Source organism: Phragmites australis, chromosome 11, assembly GCF_958298935.1.
Source record: "Phragmites australis chromosome 11, lpPhrAust1.1, whole genome shotgun sequence".
Lineage (NCBI taxonomy): Eukaryota > Viridiplantae > Streptophyta > Magnoliopsida > Poales > Poaceae > Phragmites > Phragmites australis.
Window position 1 is genome coordinate 1557143 of NC_084931.1, and position 25349 is coordinate 1582491.

Genomic DNA, 25349 nt, shown 5'->3' on the forward strand with positions numbered 1-25349 from the left:
AAGCGCATGCTCGAAATTAGGAAACATAACATTAAAAACAATGTTGTGCTCAATAGATTCCTGTAGGAATTTAAAACTTCAGGAGATAGTTAAAAATATTGGGTTTGTATGCACAATGGTGAAAACTATATAAATTGTGTACGATGCAAGTAAAGAAGATAGATACAGAAAGGGACGGAAAAGGGTCATCTGCATTGGACTAGTCTCGAGGCTGGAGAAATGTTGCTTTGGTTTGGTTCTGCCATAGCGGATGTAGGTCATCTAGTGACTTTTGATTGCGGATCGGGCTCAAATTAACAGAATTTCCTTTCCATATCTCCTACTTAAAACGTTTGCTAATTTTCTATCGTCATATGTGGTCTGCCTTCCGTCCGTCCCGCGCACTCGCGTCTCCCACGTGGGCCCACATCCCGTGCCTCCACGCGCGCTCCCGTGCCCTCCCACACCTGCAGCACCCTCCCGCGCGTAGCGCCCTGTAGCGTCCCGCGTCCCGTCACGTGCGGGCAAAAAAACTAGTCTAAATAAAAGCCTAAAAAACTTTTTTGTTTCACCCCAGTAACTACAACTGTCATTTCTATTCCAAGTAAACTTGGCATGATTCCATACTCGTGCAAGTACCAACAATGGCAGTAAATTTCCTCTCTATTGGCGGTAAATTGTTTGGACCATTGACTTCTCAAATCGCACGTGCTCCTATCAATCATATCGTGTTAGCTTTTAAGAACGGGGAAGGAAAAAGCGAGCAATCTGTAGGATCCACGTCCTGGGGACATGTAGCACGTGAGATTTGTTTCTTCGGTGGGAGAAAGGAGATGGATTACTGAGGCAAGTATAATGGTACCGTTTTATATACTAATACACAATTTTAATACAACTTAATAGACTATCACTATCGGTTGTTTTATAGTAATTTCATAATTATTGAATTTATATATGAAATAAATAAATATAATAAGTATATATCAATAACAAATCTTATAATAATATGAAAGTAATATTATAATTCTAAATTTTAGTTTACGAGACTGTTGCATCGCAAAACAACTTCTTTTTCATACATATCTCTGTCTCCTCTATATTTTACATGCACTATATGAGACGACGTATAAGAAGATTGGCGTGTATAGATGTACTTGCCCTTGCCGTGACGGAATTGGTCGTCTAGAGACACGGTAGCAAATACACAGACACAGAAATGCGTGAGAAAAAAAGAATTCGGGTGCGCCTCCACCATTCCCGTTGGAGTTGACCGATCCTGGGCCAGGCGGACGGGCCCCTCGCTGGTGGTGGTCGGCCGTGCATCTCCTCACCTGAGAGCAGAATCCCAGATCCCGTACGCGCCGTGACGTCGTCGCATCAAAGTCTCAAGAAAAGCTTGAGAAGTTACCGATCGATCGCGAGGAGGCTGGGAGGGTGCTGAGGAAGGGGAGCGGGAGCCGGAGGAGGCCGGGAGGGTGCTGCGGAAGGGGAGCGGGAGCCGGAGATGGCGAGCCCGCGGTCGGCTGTTACCGCCGCGATCCCTGGCGGAAGGTTGGTGCGGCATCTCATCCCCCCTCCCTGCCATTCAGGCCATCATTGCTCTCGCTGCGCTCGGTGACCCCGCCCCCGCCTTCTGGACGCGGGTCGATGGGTTGCTGGTTCTGCGCGGCGGTTGGTGTGATCCGCTCTGCTGGCTCCATCTCGTCTCCGGCTGTTTCTGACGCCGCCGCCGCCGCCGCCGTGACCCGTCTCTCAGTAGTAGTAGTAGCCCGTGGATCGGAAGGAAGTGGGGATTCTTTTGCCATCCGAACTCCCGTAACAATGACACCATCGCCTACCCATCATTCACACCTCGCGGACCGCAGCTTGTAAGATGCTGATGGCTGGTGCTGGCCCAAGCGTTTGGTGTTTTGTTCAGGACAAGCCTTCGCATTTGAGCGATGCATAGTACAAACTAGAAAATTGTGGGAGCAGGGACGCGCGCGGTTCAAACTTCATGGTAAAACTCGAGAAGTCCTAGCATTTGAGTGAATGCTAGTATCCAGGTTATACGGTCCCATCCAATGGAACCATCAAAAGTTGCTTTCAGTTCTTGTTCCTTCCTCGGTTCCTTCTTTCGGCAGTAAATGACCGAAAACATGATGAAGGGATTAACAAAGTGAAAGAATTTTGTCTACTTCATGTTTTGCCCCCTAAATATCGGAAATCACCACTTTTATCAGGCAGAGGCAGGCATCATAAATTATGGATATGACGAAATATGATGGTTTTCCTTGGACTGCTGAATCCTGCATTGGGAGTTGTCCCAGATCATTCAAGACTCAAGAGCTTAGCAGGAGCAGCAATAGGCGTCTATTCTTTACCACAAATGCAGGTAATCACCTTATTTATCTACTGCGATGCTGCATCCTTCTTTATGCACAAAGAGCAATTTTCTGATTAGTTCACAAGTTAGGGTTCTCCATTATGTTGGGCTATCAGGGTTCGTTTAGACATTTACATTATCACCCTTTCTTTGACCTCCTTTTCCCTGAAAAGTTAACTCACCAAAAGGCAGAATTCTGTTCATATTTCTTACCTAATATTCAGGGAGAAACAAAAAAAAAAATCAATCTCCCCTCACACCAGAATAACCCATACATATAAGCACATTTCATCCATTTTTTAAAAAGCGGAAGTCTGTTTTCCCTTTCTCACAGGCCAGGAATAAATAGTTCGAGCCTGGCTGTCAATAATAACGAATCATGATCGTTTTAGTTCAATTTAATATTAGCTTTAGCTCACCTACAAATATGCTTCCTAATTTTACACTATTAGTTGATTTGTTACTCCTGTGCTTCCAACCTTTAAGTTTACATATTTTTAAGTCTGGAGAGTGATGAGAACTACTACAATAAATTGCTAGAGCTAAAGCATGGGACTGACTAAGTCAAAAAAGGAAGTTTCTAGTTTGTAAAGGCTTGCAATGTATTAGATTCTTGTGACTTTTTCAAAAACCTGTAATGCCTTAGAACTTTAGAAGAATTATATATGTTCTTCTTTCACCTTCAGGATGCTAACAAAAATGATTTTAAAAAAACTGCACTCAGAAAGAAAAATAATAGCAGAAACAGTAAAGTTATTCCATTGTAGGGTAGACTTCTAAGGCACGAGCATTGGTAGCAACATAGTGTTATTTGAGAGATTGGATTTGTTCCAAAACAACGACCAACTTGGATTAATTGTTGCTTCAGGGCTGTGCATACTGTCAGTTTCCTGACCATCATGTTGATTCTAGGTACAACTGCATATTATTATCTTTCTAACCACTTATAGACATGGATGTGCTGATCAAATTTTCTTTTTGTTATTTCAATGTAAGGACTGTTAAAAGGTCTATCATTGTATATAGTACCATTAGCAGTATAATATGAGTATATTTTTGCTGTGTGCTCTTCTACCACTCACGTAGGATCTGTAAATAGTACCTATAATAATAAGGCTTACATAAGAGTTACAGCGTCATGCCTTTTTTTTGTCTCATTAACTGAGGTTGAATGGAATGGATTGCCAATGATTTTGATGACTCCATGTTCTAATTGTGGATAATTCAATGAATACTACGAAATGGAAGTGGTACTAGGGTTGACGGGAATTGTTAATGTAAGCGTTTATATGTAATACTACTCAAATGTAACCCTAGAAATTAGGCCTACTATGGTGGTAGGAGCAGGACTATAGATTTCTAGACATATAGCAATTTACTCTCTCCGGTCCAATTTAATTTTTGTTTTAGCTCCATGCACATAGAACATGGCAAAGTTAATGCCAGAGTTTTCTGTCATGATCTGCCCTTATTACTTGCATACTTATCTCTCTAACGCCACTACCAATAAGCGATCGATGGTAGTATCTGGTGAAAATGGTTTCTTGAGGTCCAAAAACCAAAACAACAAGTATTTGCAAACCAAAACCAAGTTGCTAAAATAGCATCTATGTTGGAGTTTGGATAGTAGTAATTAACTAGTTATTGAAAATTTTCTGAAATCCAATGCAGTGAAAGCAGCGAGCATATTGTTTCTCTCAATTTATTGTCATGTGTGCCATTGTTGTTATTGTCTCACAGACTGACCTCAAGCAGTCATGACAGCTGCAGAATTTCTCGAAGACTGACCTTCAGCAGTCATGACAGCTCCAGAATATGTGGTCTTATCTGACACTATAGTTTGATGCAAATTGCAAAATCATCTGTCGGGATGCCACAAATTTGCCAATAGCCATGGATAATGTACGTCTGATATTGATTATGTAGCTGGAGGGAACAAATTTCCTTTCAAGTTATGCTGCACTATATCAAGTAGAATAGCCTTGCTTTTCCTTTTCTGCTTCACGAGAAATCAAAACGAACTGTAGAAAATATTTGGCAGGCCAGATAATCTGCTCTGTTCTCGCAAGGTTTACTCATTCTATTTTATCATCACGAGGATGCTCAGATGAAAAGGAAGATATGAGGAACATTTGTGAGAAACTGAGAAAAAAATAGCAAAAGAAAAGGTCGTTACAACATTGTGCTTAGGGTTTTTCATGGACAATTAATTTCTGCTACTGAACATGACTACAAGAAGTTGGCATTAAAACATAGTCCAGATAAGAATTTTGACAACAAACAGAAAAAGGTTTAAAGAAACCAAAGTGCCAAACCCCACACAGTAACACACTATAAAGCCCATTCGTGTCCTCCCTCCCCTCTTTGATGAGAAAGAAGGCAGGGAGTGTAGCGTACTCTTGATTCTGTGCTGTTTGTGGTGCCGTCTCGGACTCTAAGCGTGTCTAACATGTTCTGCTTCCAACGTGCAGGCATTTCGCGACAAAGATAATGATCAAGGAATAATCGAGATATGACCATGGACTGGTGATCATGGGACTTGATGAGATGAACTCAGGAGAACTCAGGAGAAAGTTGAGATGCTGCTCTGATGGCAAAGGTTTTCCTGAATGGTTCCAGTTCAACTTCTGACGAACCCCAAGCCTACTCTTGTGGCGTCCGTCTTTGGCACTAAAGACGTTGGTTCCTTCAGAGCTTCTGGGCGTAACTACAGGTGTCAATCTGTGTCTTTGTAGCCGCAGTTCCGCATAGCGGTACTTACATCCCATGAACTCGAAGCTGGGCACTTCATGTTGACTTCAGTGTGATAGATCTACGACTACGAGTCATTGTGGAACCGTACATTTTCTCTTGCTTAATGGGAGTTAGTTTTGGACACCTGTATTAGTATTTGATTTGCATGTTCTTATGGGCTCAGAGTTATGCATGTACTGAATGTTACTTCCTCCATAAAAAAATATTTGGTGTTTTTCTTTGAAAAAATCAAACTTTATAAGTTTTGACCGATAATTAATCAAATTATATACATATTTAGTATATAAAATTTGTTTAAATAGATTTATATTTTAAAGTAATTTTAATATGATGTTGATTTTATATCAATCGACAACATATTATAAAAGAAATTAATTATAAATTTTATTTTTGATGAGTTTTTTTAAAATAAAATACGTCTTATATTATTGAACGGACAGAGTAGGAGAAAAATGTTGCTCACGGGATGCTTGGGAGCCAACAGCCCTAAAGAACTGAGTACATACAACGAATTAATTGAGTACATACAACGAACTTGTACTCAATTACATGGCTCGGTAAAGGTCCTCCAAGGGCATGAACAACATTATATGCTTAAGAAAAAAGTGTTAAACATCTATATAAAAATTATAATTTTTAATATAAATAAAGATTATATATATTTAAATATGATGAATTATCTTGTTAGCACTACTGTAAGCACGGTACTTAAGTAAGCAACTTGTCTTCCTCTAAGTACACGTGACAATACGGTTGAGAAAAAATCTTAGGCTTTTTTTATAAGTATCTCATCTAAACACCCCATTATACATGTTCTCAAGCATTTGAGCGTATGAATTTGCATTTGAGCGAATGAATTTTCCAGTAATCTCTGCAACCGTATTCACAGCCTGGTTGTGCCAGTCTGTGCTCTTTTTGATGGGACAGAGTCTCCTACTTCTGCACAGTGGAATCAAGTCTCAGATTTGGTGTCCGCTTGAGTCAACGGATACAGGACTGGCTATGGATGTCGATGCAGGCCGGTGAACTGAACTGATGAGTCGCGCTGTTCCATCTTCCATGGCTCGGCTTGCAAGCTGCAGTTGTCTAGGAAGTTCAGATCTGAATAGATAAAGAGCCAAACAGGCGAAATTAATCTGCTTTTGGCTGCGCACCTGGACAATTGGACATTCATCAGCTGGAGTTGGATCGAACTGGCACAGCCAGCTTTTGACCTTTTCTTGCATGGTAGGCTGGCTCAACAACCCAACAACGCGTTTCCATATGATACAGCTGCAAGGAGTCAAGATCAACAACTCCCTTTTTCTTTTGAATAAAAACAAATTCAAAGAAAGAGGGGAAGAAAAGGGCACCATCGATATTTGTACATTTCTTGAGATGCAAGCGAGCGACTTGCAGACGAAAACACCAGCGACAGCGACTTGCAATTTCCAAAGGAAAACACCAGCAGCAGACGCGCCAAGGGGAAAAAGAAGAAGAAAATAAGAGGTCAAATCTCAATTTCTTGAGATGCAAAGCACCAGTGGCGTCAGCACCATCGATATTTGTACATTTCTTGAGATGCAAAGCACAGCGCGCGGGGAGGCGTCGGTCAGGCATCCGACGGCGAGGACGCGTCGTCGTCGTCGTGGGCGCGGCGACCTGTTGCCCTCGCCGCGGACGTCGTAGCCGAAGCCGAGGCTCTTGCCGCACTTGCGGGTGCGGCACACGAAGAGCCTGAGCGCGCGCACGTCCACGCACCGGAGCTCGTCCGCGTGGCCGAACCGCGCGTCGTCGATGGCGTCGAACGCCACCACGCTACGCCGGCGGGCCGCCCACGATGCCCGCCGTGTTCCGGTCCGACGAGCGCAGCCTCAGGTCGTACCCGCACGCGCCGCAGCTGCCACGCACACGCGCTTGTCAGTCAAGACCGAGCAAGAAGCCAACAAGGGAAGTTGGGATGCGCGGAGGGAGGAGCTCAAGAGCAAAGAACTCACCAGTAGGTGACAGTGGAGAGGCTCCTCTGGAGGGACGACGCGTCCATCGGTTGATCCATCTAGCTCTAGCTACCTTGTGTTCTTGGCAGTCAACTGTTTCTTGTTAATTTGGTCGAGGTGCCTTGTCGACCTTGTGGCTACCGATCTTGTGTTGCCTGCTGTTGATATATATATAAAGATGCTGGACGGACGAGCGAGCGAAGGAACGTACTGCAGGTGCAACTGCAAGGAAGGCATGAGTCGCAGGGGCGAACGTAGGATAAAAAATGAGTGGAGGTCGTGTATGACTCCTCGTCGTTCCTGCACGATACTCTTTGGTTCTGTAGCGCCATCGAGTGGGACTGGCTCAACTTTGCCTAATTCTATCTCTAGCAGCCTCACATCGTTGCGTGAGTAAAATTGGAGAAGAATCCGAGCCGTAATGAAGGTGACGAGCACGAACTTGAATCGATAGCGATGGAGGAATAGTCAGGATCGATGATGATTGGAGAGGAGTACGACGGCACAGTCAGGGTTGATGATGACTGAAGAGGAGTGCGACGGCACGACAACAGCGGGCAAGCGGGGGAGCGCCCCACGTGCTGCGATGGCGCGATTTTGAGATGCGACCGTGAGGGTCGAAGTGGGGACAACAAATCCATAATGATTGGGCCATTAAGGAAAGTGGAGGAGATAAGTGAGAGCATCTGCGTTATGTAACTAGAGATCAAACTGTTAGTCACTCAATACAATACGTTAGAACAAAAATTTACTGGGCCAAGGCCCCCACCGCTCATGTCGTGCGTCCGCCCCTGAGTCTGCGCCGACAGCGAGAAGAACAGGATGAGCTGGTGTCCATGCATGATGTGGGGCGGTGCTGTGCGCCAGTCCTGCCCACGTTCCAACCAACCCAGTCATGGAACGCTGCCGCCGGTTGCGCACCTCCGGCAAGCACGAAATGGTGCCCGGCCGGCTCCGCCGCAGGTTCAAGGTTTCTGAGTTGTCACGGTGCTCTCTGAGTTTCCCATGCCTTGCCGTCTTCGCATTGATTCTCCGGGTCTCTGTTTTCTTTTCCTCATAAGTCGAGTTGGGATCTCATCTGAACCAGAGATAGTTCCGAGCTCCTCGGCGCCTAAAAACTGGGCTGCACAGGCCAATGGGCTGAGATCGGCTCAATTGCAGAGGAGAAAGTTTCTCTGGGCGGAAAAGGCCGACCAACATTATCTGTCTGCAGAAGGCCTGCCTTTTGGGATATGAAGCCCTTTCAAGTTTCAAGGCAGGGGTAGTATTGATCGAAATCGGGTGATTGGCTCGGGATTAAAATGGGAGAGCAACCGGGAATGCTATACATAGCAGGGGCTACCATGCTTAGAGAGAGGTACTGAAGTGGTAGGGCAGCCCAACGGTGGCTGAGGAAGATGGGTGGACGGTGAGGTGGTAGGGTGTAAAGATGTTTAAATGGGTTGTGTAATATGGGTCGGTCTGAGGTATGACACTGTTGGCACGGTATAGGTACGATAGCTAATGGATCGGGCTGGCACGGCACGACGATTTGGATCGTGCCTGGGTCGGAGCCGCGACACAATAGGTCGGCACGACATGGTCTGTTTAACTGTTTATATTTTTTAGTATTTTATATAATTTGTTTAGATGTAATACCATATATGATATATGATGTAATGGTAGTATGTTTGACTTCTAAGTAGAAGGTCAGGTGTTCGATTCCGAGTGAAAATAAGTTTTTATGATTTTTTTCAATTTTTCGCGTGCTGACAGGCAAAAAAAAGTCATTAGGTCTCCCGTGTCGTGAGTCAGCACGGCACGAACCGTTTAGCTAACGGGCCTAAACGGGTCGTGCCTTAATGGGCCCATGTCATGCCGTGCCGAGCCGTCTGTTTGGCCATCTCTGGTAGGGTGTCACTGGCCATGAGCAGTGAAGGACAGCCAATGAGCTGTGCTAGCAGGGGAGTCAAGAAAACCACTCAGCAAAGTCGATCGGTTCATATGGCAGCGTGCACTAGCCTTGGATCCGGCGTCATCCACTGCCAAAGACGGGGTAAGAGGGCGGGACGAGGGTGAGGGAGGCAAGCATGGGCAGATCCATGGGGCTTGTAGTAATGAGATTGACGATTAGAGTGGAGTAAATAGACCCATCAATAAATTTCTTGTAAAATTGATAGTTTTCTTGTATTTGGATCACCTAACGCACCTGAAGACTCAAACGGAAGTAAAAATCGAGCGAAGTTTTAACAAAAGAAAATCGAGACAACACGACTCCACAGATGATATATGAATCATTGGTTCTATTTAAGATCAATTCATGTGTCTTAACACTCAAAAGATCACAACTAACAAATAAACAAGAAAAGATGAACACCGAGCAACGAAACTCTGCAAATTGATTGTCTAGAGGTAAGGAAATTCAAGATCCCATCACATAAGTGTGTGTATGAGAATTTTATATCTCTAGTAACAAGAGAAATGACCTCATAAGATGCTGAAATTTTAACCCAAAAACCAAAATGAAATCAAAACCAGAAAAAAAAAACTTGCATACATGGCAAGGGAATCAAGAGAGAGAAACTAGAAAGAGGGGAATTCAAACATATGAAACAAAATAAACTTTATTACTCAAAGGGGACAGCTCTATTTTATGTGGATTACAAATATTTTTCTCTAAAAAACTCTCATATATTACATAGGCTAAGCACTCATCCTATTATTCACTGAAACCCTAACATAATGTTCTCATATGGGTGGCACAATGGGCTCAAATGGTTGGTTTACCCTCTCTCATAGCTCTACCTATCTATTTATAGGCTTAGAAAATTTGACCCATAAATTTTCTAGTTTTTTTCCTAAATACCCCTTTTTATAGTACACTTCTACCTACCACCGAGAGCATTTTAGTCTATTTTTTCTCTATTCATCGGATGATCGAGGCGCCTTTATGACTTAGCTTCGCCTCAATGCAAGCTTCACGATGGTGCCACGTACTCCTCCAGCCCCCTCACGGTTTTAAGGCTAAACCATGAAACCCTAGCATGCTTCTCAAAGTTTGACTAGTCGTCACTTGCTTCCACTTGAAGCAAGCGCTTCGATGATGACGCGTGACCTCTGTCTTGTGATTTTGACCGATGGTAAGTCTCTCCCACTCTCGATCCACGGACCGCCTTATCACTTGCACCAGTATCCCTTCGCTTGACTTTGTCAACACACCATCTTCATCCTCTGTTTCATGCTTTGCTTGACCTTCATGCGTACAGTTAGGATCATCTTTAACTCCGTCCGGCCCTCCTTGATCGTCCGGCATCAAGCACCCGCTTAGTCCTGATCACCCGCCAAGTTGCATCCGTCACATGCACACTTTGAAACAAGCAAACATATTTCTTCACACTCAAAAACATCTCTAGGTTAGCATTAAATCAAAAAACTTCAACTTAGAGTACATCTTGTAGAAAATATAAACACCAGATATTCCGGTGTGTTTTACTCCTGAATATCGGACCATTCGGTGAGTGTAGTACTATCTGTTCTAGAAATTTTTTGCTCTCTACAAGAAAAGGTCTAGTGCATTCTCGGTGTTCACAATCTCAACACTGGACCATCCGTCGTATATAATCAAACTTGACGCCAAAAATCTACTATGTGCAGAAAATACTCTGGCGCTCTCAAAGTCCATCACCGAATCATCCGGTTTGCTTTTATTTCTGCTTCAGCACTGAAAATACTCCGGTGCTTGAGCCTACTTATCCCAGGAACAATTGATAGCCCTTTATAATTTTTTAGCGTAGAAGAGAAAGAAAAGGAGAAGATAAGGAGAAGAAGAGAAGAAGAGAGGAGGGAGAGGATGTTGGGTTTCCCTGACCAGGATCGTGAGCGACTAGCTCATGCTCCTCGAGCACGCGTCCGAGCAGGCACACGATCAGGTGAGCGACCAACACATGCACGACCACGTGATCTGCTGAGTACGTGCTCGACCACTCTGTCCGACCAGGTGAGCGCCACGACCACTCGAACAACCCGACGAGAAGCAAGACGGACGATCCGTCAACCGAAACTCGATGATTCGCTCGAACACGACGAGAGAACAATAACACACAAATTTCCAAGGCCGCAACAGCTTAGCCTTTTCTTTTCTCCTATATCTTCCGAAGTCTAGATTCAAGATTCGAGCTTGCTGAGTATTTAACCAAGTACTTCGAGCTTTCCTTGACCCGATCATAGATCTGAGCTCTCCGAGTACCTAACCAAGTACTTTGAGCTTTCCATGATTTGACGCCCCGAGGAGGTCCAAGCTCTCCGAATACCTACCAAGTACTTTGAGTTTTTCTCCCCAATGCATCTAAACTCCTATTACATGCCCTTACTTATATAGGCCCTGAGTACTCAACCCGCTAGACATACAAGCTAACCGATTTGTATCTGGACTCCGTGCACCTGCACGTGTACTTTGCCATACAAGCATACATACTCCGACTCGAACTCTACGACCTGGACACATGCAAACATACGACTTGAACTTGATCGACTGTCGTGTATTCCGCGGACTCGTAGACCTATACGAGTATGTATACGGCAACTAGCCAACCAAAACTATCCTAGCTTTCTACGTGCATGCATCTGACTTGCCTATACTAAATACTTAACTTACCTAAAGACACCAAAACAAGATTAATTTCCAACAAACACCCCCTTAATCTTGTTTTCTTCACATTAGAGCAGCGTCGGGTGGTCGTCCTCCTCTCCAGCCATGAACAACGCCTTCTCCTGTTTCTTTGACTCTCGCATTCCCACTGGTAGTGCCCATAATCTTTGCACTTGTAGCACCTCACTTTAGCCTTGTCGAATTTCCGATTCTTATTGCCTTGTTCGCCATTGTTGGAGGAGCCTTCACCACCATTCTTCTACTCCTTAACCCTCCATTGCTCTCAGGTGAGCAATAAATACTCAGCATTGATGTCGACATCTTTGTCATTGCCGCGCAACCTTTCTTTGTACGTCCGGAACCTGCCAAAGACCTCCTCGACTGTCATGGTCTCGAGGTCACCGAATTGCTCGATTGAAGCGACGATCTACAAGAACTTATTCGATGTGTCTCTAAGGATCTTCCTTACCACATACAAGTCCTCCATCTTGTCACCGAGCCCACGAATCGTGCCGACGATGGAATTCACCTTCATTGCGAAGTCATCGATCGATTCTGTGCTCTTCATCCGCAAGCCATCTAGCTCTTCTCTGAGGGTTTGAACACAAGCATCCTTGACGCGTTTGGCACCTTGGTACATCATCTTGATGCACTCCCATGCCTCCTTGGAAGTTTCATTCTCGGATACTGGCAGCAGCGTCTCCTCTGGGATGCCTTGATAGATGGCGGCAAGCGCTATCTGATCCTTCTTCATGTCCACCTTTTCCTTCGGGTCATCGTGCTTGACAGCGTCCCAAACGCCTTATGCATGCACGAACACCTTCATCTTGATCGCCCATGTTGTGTAGTTGCTCCTCGTGAGCATTGGATAATGTAGCAACACCAGTGAACTCTCTTTCGCCGGTGCTCCCGATCCAGACATCATTGCCGATGCTGATTCGCTACCTTTGCTATCCGTCGACTGCACACAACAGATCTCCTAGTTTGCCGAGTAGTTCATCGAGGCTCTGATACCAATTGTTGGGTTTCCCTAACGAGGACCGTGAGCGACCAGCTCCCGCCACCAGCTCGTGCTCCTCGAGCACGCGTCCGAGCAGGCAAACGATCAGGTGAGCGACCAGCACGTGCACGACCACGTGATCCGCCAGCGACCACGCGATCCGCTGAGTACATGCTCGACCACTCTGTCCGACCAGGTGAGCGCCACGACCACTCAAACAACCTGGCTAGAAGCAAGACGGACGATCCGTCAACCGGAACTCGACGATTCGCTCAAACACAACGAGAGAACAATAACACACAAATTTCCAAGGCCACAACAGCTTAGCCTTTTCTTTTCTTCTATATCTTTTGAAGTCTAGATTCGATATTCGAGCTTGCTAAGTACTTAACCGAGTACTTTGAGCTTTCCTTGATCCGATCGTAGATCCGAGCTCTCCGAGTACCTAACTAAGTACTTTGAGCTTTTCACGATTCAACGCCCCGAGGAGGTCCAAGCTCTCCGAGTACCTACCAAGTACTTTGAGCTTTTCTCCCCGATACATCTAAACTCCTATTACATGCCCTTACTTATATAGGCCCTGAGTATTCAACCCGCCAGACATACAAGCTAACCGACTTGTATCTGGACTCTGTGCACCTACACGTGTACTTTGCCATACAAGCATACAGACTCCGACTCGAACTATATGACCTGGATACATGCAAGCATACGACTCTGACTTGATCGACCGCCGTGTATTCCGCGGACTCGTAGACCTATACGAGTACGTATACAGCAACTGATCAACCAAAACTATCTTAATTTTCTACGTGCATGCATCTAACTTGCTTATATTAAATACTTAACTTACCTAAAGACACCAAAACAAGATTAATTTTCAAGAGAGGTGACAAGAAAAAATTAAGCCCCCTCTAATTCTTAATGCTGGACCCGCCACCAGAGGCAAGAATATCTCTCGCTGGAGACGAGGAAGGAGGAACTGGGGCACTGGCTCGCCGGTGTCGGGCTGGCGGCAGCAGGGTTGTGTTGGGACCCTGCAGGCTCTTGTCCGCGTCTGACGATAACGCCAACGAGAGTGCGATGCTAACAGGCCACCAGGCACAATCATTACAAAGAGATCAATCGATGGTGGGTAATGCATGAGCTTTCTCTTAATTTCCATGACATCGATCATTTAACCTTTTGGTTACTTGTAGATAACCAATATCTCAGTTGGGGTTGATAAGACGGCTTGAATCAATTCTCGATCTTTTTACACATGCGCATATCGTAAAACATATACGCATCAGATTCTTTGAGCACTCGATCCATGTATTGATGATCAGGTAACTATATATTCTAGCTAAAGTTTGTTCATGTCCATCGGGCCTAATTACATTGGATGCAAATAAGTCAAGTCAATGATACTAATTAACTAGGAGTAATTAAGTAGGCACATATATATTATTTGCTCTCTAGTTGATGAGGTCATGCATGATTCAGAGAAGGAACCGTGCATAGCAGCATACAGAAACCAATCAATCTAGTTTTCTCTTTAAATATTTGAGCGACGCATGCAATTCAAGAGCAACACTTGGACGGCTACAACTTCTGTGCGTGGCAATAACTTTACCTATCTAACTGGATAGACTTTCTCATATGCATCTACATAAACTGGAGTATTTTACTACGTCTACGTACGTCATCACATGAATTATTCCCAGCAACATGCATGACTTGACTCGATCATCCGACACTGGAACGTGCTGGCTTATCTCTACGTGCCTAACCACAGGGGATTTGGAAAAAAAATACGTTTTAGTTTCCGACGAAAGCGGCTGTTATTGACATGGGAAAGAACAGGCAATTGCAGATATCTTGACACGTACAACCGACAATAAGGACATCATATTCATTCCTACCTAGATATTGATTACAATTATAAACACGATAGCTACATGTATATGCGGGTGATTCAATTCGACTCCAAGCATTAACTCCATCCTTTCGTCAATGTAAGGTGTATTTTAATTTGAAAAGATCAAACTTTACGAGTTTTGACTAACAATTAGTTAAAATAAATGCATATTTAATATACAAAAGTTGCATCGATAGATTCATAATCAAAGTGATTTTAAGATAATGAATTTTGCAGTAGTGATAATATATTGTAAGAGAAATTAAAGATCAAAATATACTTTTGAAGAGTTTCTCATATCAAAATACACCTTATATTGATGGACGGAATGAGTATATATATATATATATATCTATGTTTTTATTTTAAAAACACTCTTTTGATTTCTTGGGAGGAGGATGTATCAGGACTTGTCCTATGATCACTAATACTCGCCTTATTGTCATTTTATGATGCTGCCTGTGAACGTGACTAGAAAGAGACTAGAGAGACTCCTGTACTGGTCTACAATCAACCGCTGACAATGCAAACAATTAAGAGCTATCAATTGTTTCGTATATGCGCAAATTATCTGTGTAAAAAAGTTCACTGGCTCATGCACGATGTGTGCTGCTGTCCACCTCGATTTCGCACTGAAGCTTACATGTTGCTGCAAAAGAGGAATCAAAGCAATCATCCATGAAGGCGACATGCATGCTCCATTACTCATGCATGGGGTACGTTTCAGTGGCGCCATCAGAGAGAGGTGTGGAAAACTTTTTTTGTGTGTGATCCACATTCAGTCCAGCCGGCAGGCAATACTTTCAGCAGCTGACAGACACAGAATTGGAGCTAGACAGGCTGCTATGGACATGTGATGTACCTGTTTGCTAGCAACTTCTGTGCACTGGAAAGTGCCATTTGGTCGGATCATTTTGCATTAACCCCAAAAGGAACGAGAGACGACAAATGGATCACAGCTCAGACAAAAGGCCGGCCGTCTGGGACCTTCAAATTCACCTAATTCAAATGCCATCTATATGTCAATATATTGTACAGTGGTTTTGTGGCTAGTTTTTGGCGATTCAAAGCTATTTAGGCTCACTTTTCAGTGACAAACTGATCGGGACGCAACGACCTTAGTGCTTGCTGGGACCAATAGATAAAAGGAGCAGGTGACCAGTACCGACTGACCACATTGGTTTTGGGCAACACCTCATCCTCGTTGTCATTCAGGTCACTTCTTGAAGCTTCTCATACAACTCTTGGAGCTTTCCTTGTTCAAACTGATTTAAAGTTCTTCTGAATTCAATCTTCTAATTATTATTCATGACACAATCCTCCACAAGAGCATCTAGATCACCACTAAGTTTAAACAGCTTAGAATATTAGATATGAATAGAAGCATCACCAAGCCAAGTATCTTTCCAGAAGATAACCTTGTCCCCCTATTAACCTTGTAATCTACTTAAACAGATGTTTAACCTTATGTAAACCTTGCCAGAATTGAGAAGAGCCTCTCTTTTTAGAGTTGAAAAACCGACCATCAGGAATATATATGGCACTAAGGATTTTACACCAAGTCTCCTCACTATTTTTAATAATATTCCAAATCCACTTCACCAACAAACATTTATTTAAAGCCTGAGTATTTGCAATACATAGACCCTAAACTTTTTAGGTCTACACACTGTCTCCCATTTAACCATATGGTATTTAAATTTATCTTCAACATCTTGCCAGAAGAAATTAGTCTTGATGGAATCCATCTTGTCATGCACCATTGCTGGCAGAAGATAGAAGCCCATAGTATAAGTGGGAAGACTACTCAAATAGGAATATCAAGATTAATTTTCTCCTAGAAGACATATGTTTGTCCTTCCAGGGGCCAACCTCTTGTACATCTTGAAGTTTAGATAGTCAAAAGCACTCACACCAATATAATGATCTGAAATAGGAATGCCTAGATAGTTGAGAGAAAGCACTCCCAACTTACAATTCAGCATGTTAACAGGATTTTCCTTTTTCTTCTGATCAAACCCAAAAACAAACACATCACTTTTATAGAAATTAATGTTGAGACCAGAAAGCCCCTCAAAACAATATAAGATCAACTTCAAGTTCAAGATGGACTGATCACTCCCATCAACCACGATGACAGTATCATCAGCATACTGAATATGTGACACACCCCTTGAAATCAAATGGTTCACCACCCTAAAGATTAACTCTTTATCAACAACCTTATCAATAAGTTTACATAGAATGTCAGCCACCAGATTGAAAAAATTAGGGATAATAGATCCCCTGTCTCAACCCTTGATAGGTCTTAAAATAAGAACTTCTCTGACCATTTATATTTCTGCAGACCTGGCCTATAACCCAAAGTGCAGGGAAACCTTTTGCTCTCCAAAACTTCCTACAGAAAGTTCCATTTTAATTTATAATATGCCTTCTCAAAATCAATTTTCATAATGACATCTTGTCTTCTGCTCTGCTTGAGTTCATGTAAAAACCTCATGAAGAACCACAACTCCTTCTAAAATATTTCTTCCTTTAATAAAAAATAGTTTGCTCTTTTTTGATAATTTGATCAGCCAAAGAACTAATTATGTCTATCATCAACTTAGTACATATTTTGTAATCAACATTTAGTAAACAAATAGAGGTGAACTGTTTGATGACACACCGCCTCTATCTCTCTCAGAATCTCCCCCACCCACCCACCCCAAAAAAAAAAAAAAAAACAACAGCACACCGAGCCACTGAGGACTGAGCATCAGCATCTGTACTTGACTTGTGTCCATACAGCTTTGAGGTACCTAGCTTGCCAGCTCTTGTTACCAGCTCATACTCTACGCTCCTGGAGTGTATATTAAGACCGGCCGGGCAGGCAAAAACTGCTCGATCCACCACTAGCTAGCTGCTACCATCTATATATATCTACAAATCTAGAAGCAACACATATATAGACATATCCGTAGGTAGCGAGCTCAAGGACTAGTGTAGCTAATCCATATTCCGGCAAGAAGCAGACAGCGAATCGGCTGCAAGAAAAGAATCAACCGGTCGAACGACCGATCATGACGACGTACAGGGTGTGTTGCTTCCTGCGGCGGTTCCGGGCGGCGTCGAACGAGCCGTCTGAGGCGGTGAGGGACGTGTTCCAGGCGTACGCCGACGGCGGCGTGCTCGGGGAGGAGGCGCTGCGGAGGTTCCTGCGAGAGGTGCAGGGGGAGGCCGACGGCGAGGAGGCGGCCAAGGAGGTGATGGCCTTCGCGGCGGAGCAGAGGCTGCTCAAGAAGGGCGGCCTCACCGCTGAGGGCTTCCTCCGATGGCTCTGCAGCGACGCAAACGCCGCGCTTGACCCGCGCCGAGGGGTAAGCAGCTGCCAGCTTAATTATTACTCCATCCGATTTGGATTACAAATGTAGATCGTTTTAAATTTATTTATAAGGATTAAAAAAATAGATTAAATGATCTTGTTATTCTTTATTTATTCTGTATTGGAAAAGATAACTCATTTATTTATAAAAAATGGTAGTATTTATTAAACAAGAGCAAGACGGAAACGAAAGAGAAAAAAAATGTATAAAAATTCGAGAATAATTTATATTTAGAGAATAATTAAGTAGGCTAAAACGATCTACATTTGTAACAGGAGGAAATACCTTCTTTTCTTTTCTTTTCTGCTAGCTATTTTTTTCCTTTGCCATTCTAAATTCTAAACCATGCATATTCATGCACTTCTAAATTCCAAATTCGAACAGATACTACCTTGTGGCTAAATTTTCAATACAGTGCATGCATGGCCATGAGCTATATATGCATCACAATCTCTCAGATTTGAGCATCGCCATGCAAATCAGACGATAGCGAGCCCTTCTGCAATTGCATATGCATGCATGAAAGAATCAAAATTTATTTTCCTAAAAAACGAGTTAGGGTTTAGTTGATTAATTAAAATTGTTCTGAGAGATGAACAGCAACTGGTGAATTAGGATGATATTTATTTCGGGAGAGAAGAGGGTGATATCTGTGAAAGGTAAAGCATGGCTCTCCATACAAAAAAGTTAAAGCGTGCCATTAGGTCAAAAGTTCAGTTGTGACCCTTAATCAGGGGACAGTAGCACTATGGATGAATAGTTTAAGCCCATCTTCAGTGTCCCTCCAAGCTTGGCATCACTGAAGGCGCACTCTCTCTATATATAGATTATATCTATATATGGATCAATTATTGGTGTTTATTGTTCGTCACAAAAAAAAGAGGAGTTAACTGCTACGCACATGTATAATGCCATTTGGAGGTGTGACACCAGGATTAATTGCGATCGATGGAGAATTACTCTTCTTTTGTTCTCTGTTTCGAAATTTGATGCGTGCTAGATTAAGATCCTTTTGACAAAGTTTTAGTTCCTAGCTCCATGTCGTATTTTAAAGGTGTAGGCTATAGTAAAATAGTTTAAAATATTATTTTTAATTTAGAATAAAAACAAGATAGCTCATACAAATACCATTAGTGTACCTATAACTCCAGCTCTACGAATTACTAAAGCTAGAAATACATAGCTTCAAGAATTCTTAAAATTGGAGATATGCCGAACAGGCCCTAAAGTGCTATTTTGCATATCCAAAATGCAATTTTCATGACAAATATATTTTTCATGTAATATGTTTGTAAGACATATAGTAAAATTACATTATGTGGCATCATCACAATTAGCTTAATTTTACAGCTCGTGTAGTATTTAAACTCACAGTGAAAATCCACGCAAACATCCTACCCGACAATGGGTGAAAATTAAACTCTGGTCTGCATACACAAAATTGAGCCCCCGCACGGCCGCACCATAGCGAGCCATGCAATGCTTTGACTCTTCATTTATAATGTAAATAACTTGTAGTTTTCTTGGGAAAAGCTACTCCCCGATTATAAATACATCTCATTTTAGATAAGACATGATCTTCAATATATATAGCTTGATCACTTTTTTTTAAGAACTTATGACATTATGAAAGATTTTTTAAGATAAATATACATATATGATTTTAAGGTTTCAAAACTAATTTTTTTAAAGTTATTATTAGTCAAAGTTTTAAAAATTTGATCAACTTTTTTTTTTCAAAACGACATGTATTTATGACCGGAGTGATTAAATCAAATGTGAGAGTAGGGTACACTACTTTCTGTTGGTATATAGTATTAGTTTTTGCACTAGTGGTAATGTTTAGTTGATCCGGTGAGATTAGGCATGATGCTTGCAGCAAGTGTCACCTGTACTAAGCCAACAAGCCTGCCGGACAAATAGGCAGAGCCGGTCGAGAACGCCGCTAGGTCAGCTCTATTAAACGATGAGATCAAACTTAATGATAAACAATAATTTATTAAGAAATTATAGAATTTCATGATCCGATTAAAAAAAAAAGGCTAGCTCCGCCCCTAGAGGACAACTGAAAAGTTGGAATCGTTGAAATGTGATCATTGGATTTGTTGTTGGATTTAGTTTCTGCAAGTTGTACTCCACCAAACATCAGAGTTAGGTACAGAATGTACTAAGTACTGACGAATCCCTCTCTTCCCGTCCCGTCCTTTTTGACTAACTACTGGGGTATTTAGTTTTCGGGTTTACAACGTTTCAACCGGCTCAAATTAGAATTTTGTTTCACTCCATGTGCTAATCGGATAATCCGACTTAAATTAGAATTTTGTTTCACTCCATGTGCTATTCGTCCGATTATATGTCTATCTTTTAATCGACGTATTTGTTAAGAGATTTTTTGGTATATATTAAAAAAATATATTTATCTTTACTTGTTCACTTGTAAATCAGTTTTTTATCAAACATTACATCTTCAACGATTGCTGTTGTAAGTGAAATATAACCTTATTTTCACTCGATTGAAAAAAAAAACGCTATACATTTTAGATTTTACAGAAATTAAACCTGCATGCATCATGCATGTGCATGTGGTAGTTTTCTTGTCCTCCTTGACACTCCATATATTGTTTTCTGTTCAAATTAGTTGATTCATATCCTTTGGTCACAGTAGATAGTGACCTGATTGATACATGCATGGCATGCAGGTTTACCAGAAGATGGACCTGCCGCTGTCGCACTACTTCATCTACACGGGGCACAACTCGTACCTGACAGGGAACCAGCTGAGCAGCGGCTGCAGCGAGACGCCCATCGTGAAGGCGCTCCGCGACGGGGTCCGGGTCATCGAGCTCGACCTCTGGCCAAACGCCGCCAAGGACGACGTCGAGGTCCTCCACGGCAGGTTCGCTACGAGTCGCCGAGCTTGTGCACTCCAACAAGTACATAGTGAGCTTTGTCGCAGTTAGGCCCAGCTACAGATTTGTTTCATGGCTTGAGAGTGGCGCTCGGGCTGGTCAGTTGTCACCATGGACGCCGGCGACGAGAGCACGGCCGATCTCCGGGGGCGCCTCTCTCGCTAATTAACACGGCGTCGAGTGACAACAGTGCGGCGGCCGTGCCGGACCATTGGTCGCACGGCGGCAAGAACGCATCAACTACCTTCCTAGCTCACAGAGACGAGAATCACAACGGCTCAGCAGCCATGCAAGTCCGCGCCCGGCCCTGCGACTGCAGGGAGACTTTGCGCTCACCTCTGACGACGACGATGGATTTGCAGGACATGGACGTCGCCCGTCAAGCTGATCAAGTGCCTCAAGGCCATCAAGGAGTACGCCTTCGTGTCCTCACCCTACCCCGTCATCCTCACCCTAGAAGACCACATCACTCCGGACCTCCAAGCCAAAGTAGCCAGGGTGACATCTCCTTTCTCTCAACCCCCAACCATTTTAATTGCACGCTTCCTACATTTCAAGCGCATGAAATCTTCGAGAGATTTCAGACGCCCATGTGAAAATATTGCCAGATTAAAGGAGGGGGCTTTTGGGTGCCGTCGGATTGGGTGCCGGATTTAGAGGGATGCCGGGGTGGTGGCCAGACCGGCGTTAGGCGATGGCTTCGGTGCCGTAGGCGGTGGATGGGGTTGGCAACGGGGGAGCGCGAAAACAAGAGATTGGCAAGGGAGGGGTAGCGGCCGTGGATCCGATGGCTCAAGGCGGAGCCACCGCTGAAGACTGTCGGAGGAGGGTGGGAGGCGGGGGAGCGAGCCGGCATGCGTTGGGCGGTTGAAGAAGCTGCGCTAGGCAGGTGTTGGACTTGATCTAAGATTGAAGAAAGGCTGTCAGCCATTAGATGCAAATCCAACAGCTGTGTAAAACGAAACACCCTTTTAATTGAGACTCGGAAGCCTGAACATTTTCATACTCAATCACGTTTCCTCTGACGCAGATGATAAAAGAAACCTTCGGGGACATGCTGTACATATCGGAGTCAGAGCACATGGCGGAGTTCCCTTCCCCCGACGACCTCAAGGGCAAGATTATCATATCGACGAAGCCGCCGAAGAAGTACCCTCAGACCAAGAGCGGCAAGGAGGAGATCTCCGCCCACAAGGCAGAGGAGGGCGTCTGGGGGGAGGAGATCTCCGACGACAAGAATGCTGCTCGTCAGGTTACGAACTGACGACGATCACAACGCACAATTTATCTGGTGCTTGCGCTCCTGTCCCTGGAGTCTGAACACCGTGCAACGACTGTGAATGTGCTGCAGATGTCGGAGCAGTACAGCGAGAGGTACGCGGAGGAAGCCGAGGAGGAGCTGGAAGAGGCCGAGAAGAAGGCGAGGCAGGACACCGACAACGAGTACAAGCGCCTCATCGCGATCCAGCTCACCAGGAGGAAGCACCACATGGACGAGGACCTCAAGGTCGATCCTGACAAGGTGGCGCGGCTGAGCCTGGGCGAGAAGGCGTACGAGAAAGCCACCAGCACTCACGGAGCTGACATTATCAGGTGAGTTGGAACTGAGAGATTTGTTCTGTCACATGATCAACGAATCTGACTGATTTTTTTTTTCAGGTTTACGCAGAGAAACTTGTTGCGGATATTCCCACGGTCGACGCGCATTACGTCGTCGAATTACAATCCGTTGATAGGTTGGAGGTACGGAGTTCAGATGGTAGCAGTAAACATGCAGGTAACTGCAATCGTGCAAGTTTTATCATTTATCATCAGTATTCACTTCTGTGATGGTTTTCTCTTGCAGGATATGTATACCATTGTTTGTGTTTGTTCAATATTATCTGTTGTTTTTTTGGCAATGCACAAGAAATGTTGGATATGTGTCAATGATTGTACGGAGTTGATTACGTATTGGACTTAGAGTTGTATTAGCGGTATAAGATGGAATTAGAATACGACTCTTATAACCCGGTCTCCTCATAAATATGAGAGGAGGGCTGATGTTGTAACCATGACGACATAACGACATGTTCGTATGGGACGTTGGCGGTATTGCCGAGAAGCCGGTGCGGTCTGTGTCGGAATCATAGGAAGGAGCGAACGTATTCATGCTCTGGGGATGTAGACTTCGGCTGAATCTCATTAACAAATATCGTGCCTCTAATATTATCTGTGATCTTATGTGCATCATCTCGATAGATCAATCCGTTGTTTCCTCTGGCTAAAAAGCCTAATAGGAAAAATCATAGTCACTTCCCACCATGTTTGATTCCATCGTTGGAATTAAGAGACTTGTTTTGATGATGTATCTTGACTACTCTATGGTGTTGCACATTGCAAACCTGAAGTATGCTGATATGGCATCCTCTTATTCCCGCTATTAACGATTAGAACAAGGAGACCTTCATTCTGTTTAGTAACTACAGTACTAATTAAAAAGCACTGAATCATAAACTACGCACATATTGAAATGTACAAAACTTCTTTTTTGAAGGAAAGAAATGTACAAAAACTTAGGCTTTTGAGGCTAAGTTTCCCTAGTATGAGTTAATCTGAGCTATTTGCTGTTATTCTTCAGGGTCATGGAAGGAAACTATGGCTGACCCAAGGGATGTTCCGAGCAAATGGTGGCTGCGGCTACGTGAAGAAGCCTGATGTCCTGATGAACAGCGACGCAAACAAATTGTTCGATCCCAGAGCCAATTTACCAGTGAAGACTACACTGAAGGTAGGCGATGCGGAAAAAAAACACACACCATTTTTAACCTGTTACTTCCATCCATTTTCATATTTGCTACAGTTCCCATGCAAGTCTGTAACATGTTTCCATTCCGATGCTACGCACCATTCTGAAGGTGACGGTGTACATGGGGGACGGCTGGCGATTCGACTTCCGCAAGACGCATTTCGACAAATGCTCGCCCCCAGACTTCTATGCAAGGGTTAGTCTAACCGCGATGATGATTCAGCAATCACCTGATGAACTGAAATGTGCTGGGCCAGAGCATGCTCTGAGTGTACTGCAGCCTGCAGCTGAAGAACGTTTATTTTTTTGTTCTTTCGAACGGAGCTGAAGAACGTTTGTCTGAAAATGCAGGTTGGGATCGCAGGAGTTGACGCAGACACGAGGATGGAGCAGACTCAGGTGATGATGGACAACTGGATCCCGATGTGGGATCGCGAGTTCGAGTTCCATCTGGTGGTGCCGGAGCTGGCGCTGCTCCGCGTGGAGGTGCACGAGTCCGACAACCACCAGAAGGACGACTTCGGCGGGCAGACCTGCCTGCCGGTGTGGGAGCTCAGGCCGGGGATGCGCTCCGTCAGGCTCTCCGACCACGAGGGCAAGCCCCTTCCATCCGTCAAGCTCCTCATGCGCTTCGAGTTATTCCCCTCTTCATAAGCTCAGGGTTGTTGCGAACGTGCTGTATGATACGAGCACGAGACTGGAATTGAGAGCGATTGTTGTTGTCATTGCTGTTGATAAACGAGCTAATAAAGGATGGATTCTGCCATTGGATGTTGATAAATACTCGTGTTAATAAATAAAAAAGGTCAAATGTTATTCAAGTCAGTTGTAGCGTGTGTTTTCTGAAAGTCAGGGTGGAATTCAGTTCAGCAGTGCTTGTGCTTTCCGACAGTCAAGGATCAGAAGATTTTTCAATCAAGGATGGAATTCAAATATCGATATTGGGTAATAATCTTCTGATCCTTGATTGTCGAGCAGAAGAACAGACTTCGGAATGGTTTCTTATAAGATTTTTTCAATTAAAAAAAAAAGTCAAATTCAAGTTCCAATCAGTAGACCCTTGACTTCTTCAGTCAGTCAGATATGGCATGCTACCGTCGAATAAATAACGCAAGGTCAGAATTCAGATATCGTTTGCGGCCTATACATGGCATGGAGACTTGGTAACCGTATTGACGACGCCTCTGTCTCTGAATTCGATGGCTCATGGTTGCAGACTTGCAGTCCATCACCATTGGCTATTTTTTCTCCCCTTGAACCTTCCGTTCAGGTTGAAACCGTGCTTCCTGCCAAGTAAACGTGAAACAGACAGGCGTCTTATTCACGTGAGGATTTGACGGACTGCAATTTGCGATGCAGACGACCAAATCAAGCACGGTAGAATTCTGAAGTTTTTTTTTTCGGTTCAGGAAAATTCAGCATTGTGACTGGTTTTCAGCTCATTCTGGTTTGTTCACCGCAATCAAGCTGGCGTTTTAGCTATTCTGAATGAGTTCACAAATACCTTTGTATACCTTTGACGTAGAGCAGATCGAGCGCAGCCGATCTAACTGTGTTTCAGAGGTGTCGGTAGGCTAGCAAATAAAATAGTTCATGTTCAGCAGACAAATATACAACAAGTATACAAGATTAATTTTGTTATACATGAATGAAAACAAAAAACAGAAACAGTAGTTCAAGTGTGTT

At 43.7% G+C, this 25349-nt stretch overlaps 1 protein-coding gene, 1 long non-coding RNA gene and 1 pseudogene across 2 annotated transcripts; 2 read left to right on the top strand and 1 right to left on the bottom strand.

Annotated features, from left to right (window-relative positions):
- Positions 1-1152: 1152 nt before the first annotated feature.
- On the top strand, positions 1153-5221 carry LOC133885810 (uncharacterized). Its single transcript, XR_009903262.1, has 2 exons — positions 1153-2353; positions 4816-5221. It is a non-coding gene; the product is annotated as an uncharacterized LOC133885810 (long non-coding RNA).
- Positions 5222-5851: 630 nt separating this feature from the next.
- On the bottom strand, positions 5852-7411 carry LOC133885204 (uncharacterized protein At4g08330, chloroplastic-like; annotated as a pseudogene).
- A 10011-nt stretch (positions 7412-17422) lies between these two features.
- LOC133885736 (phosphoinositide phospholipase C 2-like) lies at positions 17423-24444 on the top strand. Its single transcript, XM_062325477.1, has 9 exons — positions 17423-17960; positions 20666-20862; positions 21238-21373; positions 21906-22127; positions 22227-22468; positions 22535-22652; positions 23496-23645; positions 23773-23859; positions 24015-24444. The coding sequence occupies exons 1-9, from the start codon at positions 17664-17666 to the stop codon at positions 24315-24317; spliced, it is 1752 nt and encodes a 583-aa protein (XP_062181461.1). The 5' UTR covers positions 17423-17663; the 3' UTR covers positions 24318-24444.
- Positions 24445-25349: the final 905 nt, after the last annotated feature.